The 15002-nt window shown below is 44.8% G+C and overlaps 1 protein-coding gene across 10 annotated transcripts in view; it reads right to left on the reverse strand.

The window, feature by feature from the left end:
* Positions 1-7583: 7583 nt before the first annotated feature.
* The window catches only part of VEPH1 (ventricular zone expressed PH domain containing 1), a 172595-nt gene continuing 165176 nt past the window's right edge, over positions 7584-15002 (reverse strand). For all 10 annotated transcript variants that reach the window (XM_079977797.1, XM_079977785.1, XM_079977794.1 and 7 more), the window contains 2 exons: positions 13282-13418; positions 7584-9718 (listed from right to left, as the gene is read on the reverse strand). In XM_079977797.1, coding sequence (XP_079833923.1) covers positions 9482-9718; positions 13282-13418 — 374 coding nt within the window. In that variant the 3' untranslated portion in view covers positions 7584-9481. The remainder of the gene's footprint in view (positions 9719-13281; positions 13419-15002) is intronic.

A 15002-nucleotide genomic window follows, 5' to 3' on the forward strand; every position in this document is an offset into this window, starting at 1 on the left:
CAGGATGACTAAGCCACTTCTGGCAAACCAGAGCAGCACACGGAAATGCCGTTTACCTTCCCGCTGGAGTGCTACCTATTTATCTATTTGTACTTTGACGTGCTTTCGAACTGCTAGGTTGGCAGGAGCAGGGACCGCGCAAGGGAGCTCACCCCGTCGCGGGGATTCGAACCGCCAACCTTCTGCTCGGCAAGTCCTAGGCTCTGTTGCTTAACCCACAGCGCCACCCGCGTCCCTTTTAGTTTACCTCTTAGAGAGCTTCAATTCCCAGCACACTGAGCAAACTCCAGTTCCCCATCATTTTTTTGGGAGGGGGGGAGCCATGTGCTTTAAATTTCTGGTGTGTGCGCAAACAAATGAGGATGAATGCTCGATAAAAGGGTTGTTTGGAAGCGAGTAAACGCATACTGGCCTCTTGGGAGGATGAACCGAGTCTGGATTGGGCCTCCGAATATCCCCTCCTTCCCCATCAAGCCACTGAACAGCAGGGTACAAGCTGTTTTTATTGTGCTGCTGTGCGGTGCACATAAAATTGATCACAATTGCACTCATAAAACTAGAATGCAATGGGTTGGCAACAATAACATCCGGATTGTCTGTTTTAAAAAAAACCCCAAGCCAAAACTGAACTGAGGGACGAGTTCTGTTCCAGACCAAATGGCTAGCATGGGTGCACAACTTTGATAATCCAATATAAACTGTGTAACAATGGCATTCTGAGCTCTGCAGCTTTCAGGCTGAGTATGGACATTACTTTGAATGTCACACTGAAAAAACAAAACCTTATAAAAGTTTATTTGGCAGTTGAAGTATAAAATATGCAGCAGTGGGATATATACACATATACTTTGACAGCTTCCTCTGTATTCTGATTGATGCCTTTTTGCTTATGTCTTTCCAGAAGGGCAACGCGAAAGCGCGGCAATGATGTTTCCCTTTTATTGTATTCCAAGGTATAATCGACTACAGGGGGACCCAGCTTATGCTTCTTATTTCATGCAATTATGTTTGGCTCTGAAGCAGGGGGTCTCTTCAGTTTCACAGTTTTATGTTCCATATTTTTCCAATAACACTTAGGCTGAAGGGAAGGATTTAAGATGGCTGATGATAGCTTTAGTGAAATAATGGGCTGCAAAATTGGGACAATTTCACACAAAATTCTGCTGGAGTCAGGGAACCGTAATTTTGTTCCAAAGGTTTCCGCGTCCACGTGGATTTCAAATTACTCAAAGTACCACTGCTTATGAAATAAATAAAATGGTCCCACCCGTGACACAGGTATCGGCCTGCCCCCTGCCCCGCCACAGTGCTCCAGTTAATACATTACCACATAGTAAGACGATTGAAAAGCAGCTCAGAGATGAAGCTGCCTAACGCCAGGTCCAACCAAGTCAGAGTATATTGGTCCATCAGGGATGTGGGTGGCTCTGTGATCTAAACCACTGAGCCTCTTGGGCTTGCTGATCGGAAGGTCAGTGGTTTGAATCCCCGTGACAGTATGAGCTCCCGTTGCTTGGTCCCAGCTCCTGCCAACCTAACCAAACAGTTTGAAAGAACATCAAAGTGCAAGTAGATAAATACAGTGGCACCTTGGGTTAAGTACTTAATTCATTCCGGAGGTCCATTCTTAACCTGAAACTGTTCTTAATCTGAAGCACCACTTTAGCTAATGGGGCCTCCTGCTGCTGCCGTGCCGCCAGAGCACTGTTCTCATCCTGAAGCAAAGTTCTTAACCTGAAGCACTATTTCTGGGTTAGTGGAGTCTGTAACCTGAAGCGTATGTAACCTGAAGCATCTGTAACCCGAGGTAACACTGTAGGTACTGCTGCGATGGGAAGGTAAGTAGCATTTCCGTGTGCTCTGGTTTCTGTCACGTTGTTCTGTTGCGCCAGAAGCGGTTTAGTTATGCTGGCCACATGACCTGGAAAACTGTCTGTGGACAAATGCCGGCTCCCTCGGCCTGAAAGCGAGATGAGCGCCACAACCCCATAGTCGCCTTTGACTGGACTTGACCTTCCAGGGGTCCTTTTCCTTTACCTTTTTACCTGTATTGGTCCATCTAGCCTAGCACTGTCTACACTCACTGGCAGCAGTCGTCAGGGATTTCAGACAAGGATTCCCCCTGCCCCACCTGAAAATGCAGGGAACTGAACCTGAATTGTTCTGTGTTACGCGTGAGTTATGTGCTCTCCCAAGGAACTTCATCCCTTCTGCATGCAGATGCTGCAAGTTGGCAGAAGCTGGGTTGTGGGCAGTGCCATTTCATTCATTCATTCATTTCAGCTATTTCATTCATTGCATCTCTAACCCACCCTTTTACTCCCAGGAGCTCATGGTGGTATGAATGGTCCTTCGGCTCCTCCTTTAATCCCTGTAACAACCCTATGATGTAGGTTACACTGAGGGGCAACGACTAGCCCAAAGTCACCCAGCGAGCTTCATGGCTGAGTGGGGATTTGAACCCTGGTCTCTCCCAGGTCCTAGTCCAATGCTCTAACCGCTACACCATCTGGGCTTTCTGCAAAACAGATGCTGTTTACATTGCTTTCCCTGTACCCCCCTAAACTAGCCTGCTGTCCTTGGGTGCAGTGGAAGACACTGTCCCATCACAAGATTCATCAACCAGTCCAGCTGGCTTCTTTATATGAACTGGAGGGCATCTTGCTCTTTGCCCAAGGTAGCAAAATGTCTTCAGCTGGCCATGAACCTATATAGAGCCCCCAATTTATGTGCTCTCTTTTTAAGGGACCAGAACTGACTGGATTGGAAATCCACAAAACAATGTGGATGATTAAAAGGAGGGGTGACACCTGGTGTATTCAGAATCTTAGGACACTTAGAAATAAGAATCTAGATACTTATCAAGTGGGTGTAGTTTAGTTTTATGATTCTTTCCTTGCCTACAGCCATAATCTGACTCTCACTCTCCCTTCCAGAATCCCTTTTGTCCTATTAGGGTACTCATAGAAGGGGAAAAAAGTTTCCAACATAATTAACCCAATGAACTGATGTCCCCAATTTGATGTCCTCAAGTTCTCAAGGACTGCCTCTTCCCATATGAACCAACCAGGACACTGCGATCATCATCTGAGGCCCTTCTTTGTGAGCCACCTCCACTAGAGGTCTGGAGGGTGGCAACACGAAAATGTGCTCGCTCCCCATTTGTGGAATCTTCTCCCTGGGGAAACTCACCTGGCATCTTCATTGCATATCTTTAGGCACCAGGGAAAAACGTTCCTCTACTCCCAGGCCTTTTGCTAATTAAGCAAACTATGGCCTTTTAAACTATAGGTGTGTCCGTGCATGTGCAGACATGTGTATTGTCTTTGTTACTATGTTACTACATTATGTTATGTATTTTTTGTGTTTTAATATTGTAAACTGCTCAGTGATCCCTGGATGAAAGGCGGTATAGAAATCTATTAATTTCACCTCCCTCCTTATGTAGGCAGCTGCTGCCGCCTTCGCTGTGTGTCTGTTTTGAGCATCTATCACAGCCTTTCTCAACCTGTGGATCCCCAGATGTTGTTGAACTACAACTCCCATCACCCCTAGCTAGCAAGGCCAGAGCTCAGGGATGATGGGAGTTGTAGCCCAACAACATCTGGGGACCCACAGGTTGAGAACCGCTGATCTATCACATCAGCTTGCAACACACTCACATTACTAATGATGTAGGATCATGACTTAGGAAGCTGCCTTAGTCAGACCATTGGTCTAACTAGCTCACCACTGTCTTCCACACTGTCTGGCAGGGTTTCAGACAAAAGTCCCCTCCCCACACATTGTCCCACCTGGAGAAGCTGCAGATTGAACGTGGGACCTTTTGCAAACCATGCACCACTGAGATACCTGCCTTCCACAAAGCGACTTCTACTTCCTCCATTGTGCGACATACACTCATTTATCTGTGAGTCACAGAAATCAGAGGACTGCCAGTTTGGAATGTGGTCAGCCCCTGCACAGTCTGGATCTCCTACATGTCCTGAGTTGATTTTATGTGGGTTGAATTGGCTCTTTGTCTTGGCTGTGCCCACTGTCTTCCCCCATGGCAAGGAATAAGTTCAGTTTTCCAGATTCTGAATGGTGGCCTTTCGGGCAACTGAAGTTAGCTATCATTACAGGAAAGACGACGTAATATATTTTCCTCCCTTGTTCTTCAGAGATGTAAGGTGCCCTACAAAGGGTAGTGTTTCTAGTCCCCAAACTGGAAGATAATCTGCTTCCATTATCAGGAATTAACAGTAATTCCTAGGCAAGGATTCTGTTCTTGTAGGATAAGACAAATCTAATGTTGATTTATGCCTTCTGACGTCAACTGCAGCAGAGGAACAGGAGGAGGCTGTGTAGGCATCATCCATTTAAAGCACATTGCTTTCAAAACATTCAGCTAATTTTTACTCAAAGCCAACCTGTTGAAACTAATGAGCATGGCTAAGTTAGGTCTGTTAATTTAAATAGGGCTACTCTCAGTAAAGCATAGTTCAGTGTTGCCCATTGTGTGTACGCCCATTTCAAAACTTGTGGAGCTAAATGTTCTTTACTTCAGTTATTCCAAGAACCTTAAAATTTCAGAATTGTCTTTAGGCATCCAAAGCAGCTGAGAGAGTCTGGACTTGGTTAAAAAGCTGTAGCGGTTGCTTGTCAGATTTCCTTCTTCCCTAACCCACATCATTAGTGCCATTGTTAACTTTTATCTCTCTTTATCAGTAAATATCCTGTTGGTCTCAAAGTTCTCCCAAATCTCACATTCTGGGGGTTTTTGTTCTCAGTCACACACCGTGTGACATGATTTAGCATGACTTCCTGTTCCAATTCCAGTGTGAAGACCGGGAATAAGATATATTGTCTATCTGAGGCAGGGTCTCCTGCCAACCTTTTTGAAGGTGCAAGCCAAGTCTATAATTTGAAATGCTTTAAGGCATGTGTTTATGCTCTACGCTTGTGTCGCAGGTCGGGGAAACTTTGCCCAGAGAAATCCACATAAGTACTGCATTGATAGAGGTTCTGGCCTGTGAAATTCCTAGTGGAACCATGTTAAAACACACACATACACTAAAAAGTCAGATTCAGCAAAATGAACAACACCACCCAGGCACAGAAGAAATAACGAACACAAAGGAGGAACCACTCATAGATTCCTACCCCCCCCCCCCCGCTTTCTGTTTGAGTTGGACTGGGAGAAGGTTGTTTCCCTATTAAATCAACAATAGAGCAAGTCCAGGGACAGCTTGCAGCAGTGACAAAACACACACTTGGCTAATAAAATAACCATGGCAGAATGTCCTGCATGAATGTGTGCTTTCAAAGCCTATTAAGCTAGCAACCACTGTAACTTCTTGTGGCAATGGATCTGATTATGTGTTGCACACACACACATGCACAAAATGACATTTGGTTTGTATACCTTGCAAGAACTGGATGTCCTAAAGAGACTGACCTAAACATCTCAATGACGTGTCCTTGGATTCTGAGGGCTCAAGGGGGCGCAGCTCGTTTCCTTATGTACAATTACTTTTGACATTTTTCAACTGCGGTGTGACCGAGTTTTCTAATCAGGTTTTGCCAGGACCTGGCCCCCAGTGCAAGGACGTACTTCTTTCTCGATGTTCCTTACACAGTAATACAACGGTGGACAAGCACAGTTCTTAACTGGGCAGCAAACATTTCCAAATGGTAAAGAACAGACACTTTTCCAGCCAGGGACTGAGTAGAGGGATGCTTGGCAGAAAAAAATATAGCATACATCAAATTTAAAGATAAACTTCGGATAAGAAAGCTTTAAGATAGAGGAAATTCCTAGATTTTAATTTAAACATTATTTTCTGAACGACATCCCCTCAGAAGAACAGTACACTTAAGGATACTGCAGTGTTAGAGATAACAAAATTAGATCAGCAGTGACATCCACATTCTACATTAATATTTTCATTTGCACATCCATGGAAGAGACTTGCATAACCATGGGGATACAAAGCCTGTGGCTGGCGGGTATTTGTAAATCACATACGCAAAGGAATATTTAAAAAGGAATATTTTTAAAGTATTGAATTTTCATCTGTCCATGAGAAGTACAATGGTTAATCCCAAACTCCAGGCTATCCATAGCTCCTGACTGCTCTCTCATCCTGCCATATATTAATATGGCAGCATGTAAGCTTCTTGCGGGCAGAGAACTTATTGCTTATGAAATGAAAACTCGAGGGCCTTGTACTGTCCTATAAATGACTACATTGTTATTACTATTGTTTTTTCTTCCTTCTATAATACTATCAGTGTATATGGGGCTTTGCAGAGTACACAGGCATAAAGATGAATGTGTACAACTGCAATTAACGTCCCCCAGTCTTGTTTTAGTGGTGGATAAAGACCCAGGAGTTAAAAGGTAAATACAGGGAAGCTGAAAACACCAGGAGTTAAAACAATAATAATGAAGTAACTATTAACATATAGGAAACAGGCACAAAAATGATCTAACGCGAAGCCAACATCATAAAAGTCTTTATGATGCTAAAATTCCAGCCCAATTTTGACATGCTTTGCAGATAAAGAGCCTGCCCCATTAACCCCAAGCCACATTACAGCAATGCCAAAAGGATGAGAGGCCTCTCTGGGCTCTGATGAGATCTCTCCAGTGGAAAGATAAAGCCATCTGTGTATGGGGCTGGGCTTGTATTTTCACCCCCACCCCACTTACAATGTTATCAATGGCCTTTCCAATCAAAGTGCCAGAGGCATTAAATCCAGGCATAATACTTCAGAGTTCACGCACACTAGCAAAGGCTCGAATTCATGAAGCAGGTGACCACCTGCGATACTAGCCACAGCTGATAGGGTTGGGATACATGTGAGTGTGTTTTAAAGGTAAAGGTAAAGGTACCCCTGCCCGTATGGGCCAGTCTTGACAGACTCTGGGGTTGTGCGCCCATCTCACTTAAGAGGCCAGGGGCCAGCGCTGTCCGGAGACACTTCTGGGTCACATGGCCAGCGTGACATCGCTGCTCTGGCCAGAGCCAGAGCCAGAGCCAGAGCCAGAGCCAGAGCCGCACACGGAAACGCCGTTTACCTTCCCGCTGGTAAGCGGTCCCTATTTATCTACTTGCACCCGGAGGTGCTTTCGAACTGCTAGGTTGGCAGGCGCTGGGACCGAGCAGCGGGAGCGCACCCCGCCGCAGGGATTCGAACCGCCAACCTTTCGATCGGCAAGCCCTAGGCGCTGAGGCTTTAACCCACAGCGCCACCTGCGTCCCGAGTGTGTTTTGCACATCAGCTTATATGTTCATCACAGGCACTGGAAACATTGTGCTTCAGTGGGAGGTGAGACCAGCAGCGGCACAGCAAACCAATTGGGCGCCTGGGGCGGCGCACGTGCCTTGCACTTAGGGGCGGAGCCAGCCACCTGCGGGGGTGGGGCCAGCCAGGGCAGGACGCTCCGCAGGACCTCTAAGGAGTCTGCCTGCGTCCTCCCACTCAGCCGCCCTACAGCTGGGGGGGGGGGAGAGGCAGCGGGCAGACCATTTGGGGCAGTGCGGAGCCTGCGGGTGCCCAAGCCACTGCGTCACCACAGGAGAGATTCGTGGCTTGGGCACACTGCAGGCCCCGCAGTGAGTTCCACCCAGCATTTTATCACCCCCCAGTGGTGACAGTCGGCCCAGCCTGTACCCACTGCACCCTCCTTCCCCGGAAACCAAAACAGGTTTGCAGCTGAGGATTATAAGGCTGCTGCATTGACTGCAGCAAGTTCAGCAAAGGTTTTAATTCCTGTGTTGTGCTGGCTTGAAAGAATTTACTCTCCTTTACATACCCCAGTGGGTAAGACAGATGGACAGAAAATCCTGTTGACCTCCAGTGTTTTCATAATCTACAATCTCTGTTCCTCACATGCCTGTGACTATCCTCAAAACATTCTGGGCCCAATTTCAATCAATGGGTGGAATTCAACATGAGACTGTTCCATCAGTACAAGCATTTCTGCTGGTCTGATGGAATCACTTCCCTTCTGCTTCTCCTACACACTGTTCTGGGGGTCCTCCCGGCCCTCTTGAAAAATTTTGGGGAGGCTTAGGGGGCGCATGGTGGGGAGAAAGCCCAGTTGCATTACCGGGAGTCCTTGCACTGGCTTTTGCTGCTGGAACGGCTTAGCTGAATCCGGCCCAATGTGTACAGACAGGTGTGTCCTGGGAAGATCTTCCCACCCTGTCACCATCTTGTTAGTGAGTTTGTGTTGGGTGCTATTGCGGTGGCAGGCTGGAGGCACAGAAGGTGGCAGGCAGGTGGGATACATGCAGTGATGTCAGGGCAAAACATATAGCAGAGTTCATGTACAAAGCCCACTTTGAGTGGTCCTACATCCACCCAAAGTGCAGTCAAAGTCAGTCAAAAAAGGCTGTGTGGATACATAAACAGCTGTTGAGATGGTGGTGATAATAAGAGCCATTAATATCATCAGGGCGCACTTCAAGAAAGACATGGTTGGCAGAGCTGGTAAAAAAGTTAAAGGCCTCATACTGCCCCTGGAAAGCAGGGTCCAGGCACTGTGTCACTCTGCACACATGGACAGATTTCTATTGCATGCTACTTAAACAATACTCAGGACAAAGGCAATCTTATGTACATCTGTAGGTATTATCCAAGGAGCAAGATGTTGCTTCTGTCGTGTCCATGTTTGTTCTATGCACAGAAATGCATTGGTCCCCCGAACAAACACTGAGTGCACTCAGATATGGGAATTATTGTGATAGTTTTCTGGTTGTAATGCAAGCGCTTCTGTCCCTGTTTCCAACATTCCTTTTATGCTGCATTACCTGCTGCATACAGAACTGTAGCCTTTTGACAGATATATCACCATGCTGTGCTAAATTCCATTCGTGTCGTAACACAAAAGCAAACACCACTGTATGCATTGCATCCTTTGTGAGCATGCCTGCTTCTGTTCACCCATGAAAATGGTGGGAGACGAAAGTATGCCAGAATAGCACCACCATTTCACGTGAGAGCCAGTGATGGGATCCGTGAAATTACAGCACAAGACTCCCACAGTTTTTCCAAGGGGTTAACGAAGTTGCAAAGGGTTTTTTATTTTTTCTTCCTGGAAGCAATTAACGTGGAAACGAGTGTTGAACTTCCACTAGATTCTGCTAGATTTCCTGAAGTATGTGTGAATGATTGCATAAAACACAAAAATGTTCCAGTGTGGAAACGTCAAGAAAATAGAATAAAGTGCTGCCTGAATGCAGCCACTATAGAACAGGAGAGATTGGAAACACATTAGTCAGTCTGAAGCAATGGACATGCCATTAGTTGCATTACTCCCCGCACCACTCCTTATAAACAACGGATGTTGCAACGGCGCCCAGCTTGAGCAATATTATCAATGAGGTCTTATACTGCCTTTTTTCCTCCTTCCGTGACTCAGATGATGAGATATTTTACATATTCGTGTGTGCTAGCCTTGTGAATCATATAAACAGGCCCAGAGTTCTTACAAATATGTGGTTGCTTCCCTGCTCTCCCTTTCTTTCGCTTGGGCAACTGCTACGTTAATGCACTGGAGCCATTCCTCGGCATTCTTCTCATCTTTGGCCTTGAAAACGTAGGTCTTACTGTCCGTGAATATTTCAAAGGCCCGAGGGAGGCTGCGGTCCCTGCGTTTCTTGGCCACCACTTTGACACTCTGGACCTTGCTGAGCTCAATGGGGCAGTCGTCTGGGTCATCTTTCTAAAACAGAGAAGGAAGTGAAGATTGGGGGGGGGGAGGTGAAACAGAGTTCAAGGTTTGTTCTGACTATACCGTATATACTTGAGTATAAGCTGACCCGAATATAAGCCAAGGCACCTAATTTTAGGGGGGGCGGGACTGGGAAAACATATTGACTTGATTATAAGCTGGTTCACCACACCACAAACCTGGTGGTGGCGGCAGCGGAGGAGGAAGAACAAGCAGCCCAAAAGGGCTGCTTTCAGGCTGCTCGTTCCTCCTCTGCCGCTGCTGACAGCGGAAAAGGCAGAGGAGGAGGACGGAGCAGCCCGAAAGGAGCCCTTTCTAACCTGACTGATAACCCTGGGCTATGAAGGGCTCCTTTCTCACCGCTCATCCCTCTGCTGCCATCTGCCTCACTCGAGTATAAGCCAAGGGAGGCTTTTTCAGCATTAAAAATATGCTGAAAAAGTCGGGTTATATTCGAGTATATATGGTACATGGTTGGTTAACCTGCCAAAAGTGGCCTGTTGCTGATGTGGTTCTTACATATTGTTCATCACCATGCTATTCCACAGTATTGAACTAGTTTAACACCATTTCCTTTCTCCAGCGAACCCGGGGAACTATAGCTCTATAAGAAGGGAGAGGAGAAAATTCTCAGCACCCCTACCAAACCACAATTCTCAGGGCCCTTGGAGAGAAGCTGTGGCAGTTTAAATGGCATAACATTGCCAGACGTTTCTAGGGCAGATATACACTCAAAAGTCTCCAGGGAGGAAAAAATAACTCTTAAAGCATAATTTGTTCCACTGGAGTCAATCTTTAGGAGTGCGGCTTAATGAGACATCAATAAATTTTTGCATAGTTTAATGTGCGAGTTTCTCCTCTTTCAACATAAGCACAGTTCTCTAACTGAATCCAGAGATGTAGGATTTGGGCAATTTTCCCACCAGGGTTTTAAGCAGTCTTAATGCATGTGAAAGATGCCCGACTGATAACCCTGGGCTATGAAGTGCTCTGTTTCTTCTCAGAGTCAACCTGGCACATGCAGAGGTATCCAGCAGGCTTCCACAGCCATGCCACCTGCAACGGTTCCTCTGGTGCAGAAGTACAAATTGTGACAGGAGGTGGGCCTTTAAGATACAAAGGCTTGAACTGAAGCCCATGGTTCATTTATCTCCATCCCATTAGCTGTATGTAAGCCCAGAGAAATTACTAGGGGAGCTAAATGGAGGTACTGTACTTGTTCTCCTCTTCCAGGAATTGGCCTTGGTAGCATCTAGTGACGATCCATTGGAAAGCTTTGTGTGTTGCTGACAACCTGTTGGTGACCCACCAGTGATGCTTCCCTCTCCATTTTGCTCTATGGTGCCAGCTTTGCACAATGCAAGGCAAGAAGAGCTGGCATGAGGGCACTGACATTCTGGAGTATTGCAGGAGCTGCAATGCTGGCAAATTGGTACTGGGCACGATCTGCCATGGCGACAAGGCTATCATAACTCAGCACGCGAGTTCGCCATGATTATATTTGGTACACTGGTAACCATTTGTTGAGAGTGTAAGGATCCCTTGCCATCTTTACAGTGTATGGAAGGAACTTCAAGGCCCAATTAGGCTGGAGAAATCTTAGTAAAAAGGTAAAGGTAAAGGACCTCAACAGTTAAGTACAGTCGTGAACGACTCTGGGGTTGCGGCACTCATCTCGCTTTACTGGCTGAAGAGTTTGGATTTGATATCCCGCTTTATCACTACCCTAATGAGTCTCAAAGCAGCTAACATTCTCCTTTCCCTTCCTCCCCACAACAAACACTCTGTGAGGTGAGTGAGGCTGAGAGACTTCAGAGAAGTGTGACTAGCCCAAGGTCACCCAACAGCTGCATGTGGAGGTGCAGAGACGCAAACCTGGTTCACCAGATTACGAGTCTACTGCTCTTAACCACTACACCACACTGGCTATGTGCCGAGGGAACCGGCGTTTGTCCACAGACAGCTTCCGGGTCATGTGGCCAGCATGACTAAGCCACTTCTGGTGAAACCAGAGCAGTGCACGGAAACGCTGTTTACCTTCCCACCGGAGTGGTACCTATTTATCTACTTGCACTGGCGTGCTTTCGAACTGCTAGATTGGCAGGAGCTGGGACCGAGCAATGGGAGCTCACCCCGTTGCGGTGATTCGAACCACCGACCTTCCAATTGGCAAGCCCTAGGCTCAGTGGTTTAGACCACAGCGCCACAGAAACCTTAGTAGCTGTTACCTTTTATATGCAAAAATTAAAAAGCGGACTGATCCACAGGGGATGATGCTGTCATTTTATTAGGTGAAACAGCTGGGTAATGGTGTGGGGCATGTAACCAGAGCTTTAATGAGTTTGCACCTGCCTCAATTGCACCTTAACCTAGAAATCCACATTAAAACTGTAATAATTCTGGATGAAATCCTGTTTATTGTTTTAGGCAGAAGAAGAGTGCTTAGAATGTTACTTGGGGGGAAAAACCTGAACAAAAATTAATCTCTCTCTTTTAAAATCCTCGAGCCCACTAGAAATGGTTGTTCAGCAATTCAAATCTGCCAAATCCATTTGCTTTCCAGAAAGATACCCACTCCTTTGATTTACAAATGAGATCACCCATAAAGAAACTCCTTGCCATTTTTAATGATGTGATATTCTTTTACCATTGAGAATAGAGGTACTTTTATGTGCCTCCTGCTCTGTTATGAAAGCAGGTCTAATTATCTTCCATTACGGCAAAAGTCCTTTTTCTAAGTCAATCAGATATGATACAATTGGTAGCACAATTCATCCAATTAGGCTGGGAGAAAATCAACCTGAAGTCTGATGTATTCTTAAAACTAACCATCAGCCAATGGGATCAAGATGAGCAGGTGGCAGCAAAGGTTGCAAGGCTTTAAGCCGGGGCAATTAGAATAAGATCCACTATTTGACTATTGATTCAAAAACCCCAAATCTATTTTATATAATTGACTTTTTTATTTTTATTCTTTGTATATCGTATTGTCATTTTATTGCTATGGCTGATGGCTGACGCAAATAAAAATTCATTCAGCCAATGGGTTAATCTATTTGTTATGGCTTAAGTTGGTTCAGGCTTTACAAGACACACTTTAAGTGTTCCAGAAATATAACTCAGGGGATAAATCTACCAATTGTCTTATTTCTAGCTCTCTCTCAAGCCCACACCTCTCCCTTGACATTTCTGTTATATCTGTGACTCACAGAGGCACAACACGATCACAACCGCCTCCTCAAAGCAACCAATTCAGTTTCTGTGTCAAAACAAGGCACAGATTAATTAATTCGTCTCATCCAAGAGTGCCTGGAACAAAGTCAGCCCTGGGAAACCACTAAAAATTAGGGCAAAGTCCTTAATCATCAGCTGGTACTGCCCCGATTGAGTGATGAGCATACATGTTAACTCACTTTTGGTATGTTATGTATAATAAGCTTTTTCAGACATGTGAGTGTCTCGTTAAAGTTTGTGGTGTATGAGAAATAATCATCAAGACCCTGATCATGCAGGGACATTTCTAAATGATTTCTTTCCCCTCTCTCCCAACTTACAGATTTCCCTTTGCGAAAGAGAAGCTGATTCCCAGCAAGCGTGAAATAGCGGGTTTTCCACCTTTTGATGAATTTCCACCGAACTTGCTTTTCTTTCAGCTTGCCTTCAATTAAGGGTTGGCCATCTTGATTGACAACTGTGGAAATATGAGAGAGAGAGAGAGAGAGAGAGAGAGAGAGAGAGAGAGAATATTGTTATGAATTCTTGTTTCTCCTTTGGTGGCTCAGACTTTATAGAAAATTTAGAATCAGAAGCCCAGGATGTGGCATCTATATAAGCCATTTCTCTATATCCCCCCCACCCCACAAAACAAGCAGCAACAGCAAAGAAACCATAGTTCAGATGAACCACAGTTTGCCTGGGTTTGGGTGACGTGACAAGCTATGGTTCATCTGAAACAGAAGGGGAACCTTCTAAACTCCTCATTGCGCTTGTGTTGGAAGAGGAGTACATGGGCTCAAAGTTTACTGGGTTTCATTTGTACAATAGGAAACTTTAGCGCTATGGCTGAATCAGCCCATTTTTATTTTTTTTTCATACCAAGGAGTTAAACTTATTCCATCCATTTGCAAAATAATTTTCAAAATTTTGATAAACAAGATTTCCCTTCCTTCTGTCCCTATGCAGCTGTTAGCAGCCAATCTCCCAGAGAACAAAGAGGACATTTGGTGGCTGAGGAATACTGTTCTTGTCAACTCTGAGAAAGAATTATGAAATTTAACAATGTATCTGTTTTTAGAATGTTTTTAATTTTTTAGAATGTTCTTGTGTAGGAATTGTAGATGTGTTTGATGCCCTGGGCTCCTTTGTGGGGAAGGGCAGGATATAAATTCAATAAATAAAATAAATAATACACCCAGAATTTGTCTGCAAAAGTAAATCATTTTACACAAGTATGTCTACTCTATTCTAGTTATAGATCTGGTGGTACCTGACTAGTGTTGTTTTTTAAAGGAATGGATTCTAAGTAATGAGTCTTATTTTCTTTACTTTTAGCGAAGCCTGTTTATTTACAAGGGAGCCTGTAGATGCTGCTTTTAGAATGGCAAGAGATTAGATTATTTGCAGCAGGACAAGGTTGCATAAGCTTTGAGAAACACAAGCTTTTGTGTGATGTTTGAAAAGCAGTTTCTTGTTATGAAACTTCAGGTCCAAGTGAATTTTCTAGGCCTTCTGATGCCACATCTCAGCAACGTGGGATGCAAGAAATTCTAGTATGTCACTGAAGAGCTATGGTGGCCAAGGACAACTTTTAATTCTAACTCCCACTGTGTATATTTGGATAAATCCATGGCTATGCAGAAATGTCAACTTTAAAGGGCGCCCTAATGGATGAGATGCCAACATGTCTGAGGGAGTAATTAAAACAAAAAAAGTTCAGAGGGTCACAATGAACTAGTATTCCAAATACTTCTTTTTTATTTTCTTTGCAATTAAGCTGTCTAAACATGTACAGTTTTATACAGCAACCTTCTAACCTCTTTGTGGTAGAATCTTATGACTTTATTGGAAGCAACCTTTTCCATGGTATCTTAGTCACTGGATGAAGTGCTTTGGCCGGCATTGTAACAAAGCTTCTTATCTCAATCCATCCGATTAAAAGTTAAATGCATTACCTTACTGTAATATTGATAAGAACAAAACTGGATACTAAGTGCCTCTCTGGCTAAAGACTTGTGGGCACGTGCATCAAGCAAAATATTCATTTGGGCTAACTAGG

Source organism: Podarcis cretensis (assembly GCF_951804945.1).
Source record: "Podarcis cretensis genome assembly, chromosome: 5".
Taxonomy (NCBI): Eukaryota; Metazoa; Chordata; class Lepidosauria; order Squamata; family Lacertidae; genus Podarcis; species Podarcis cretensis.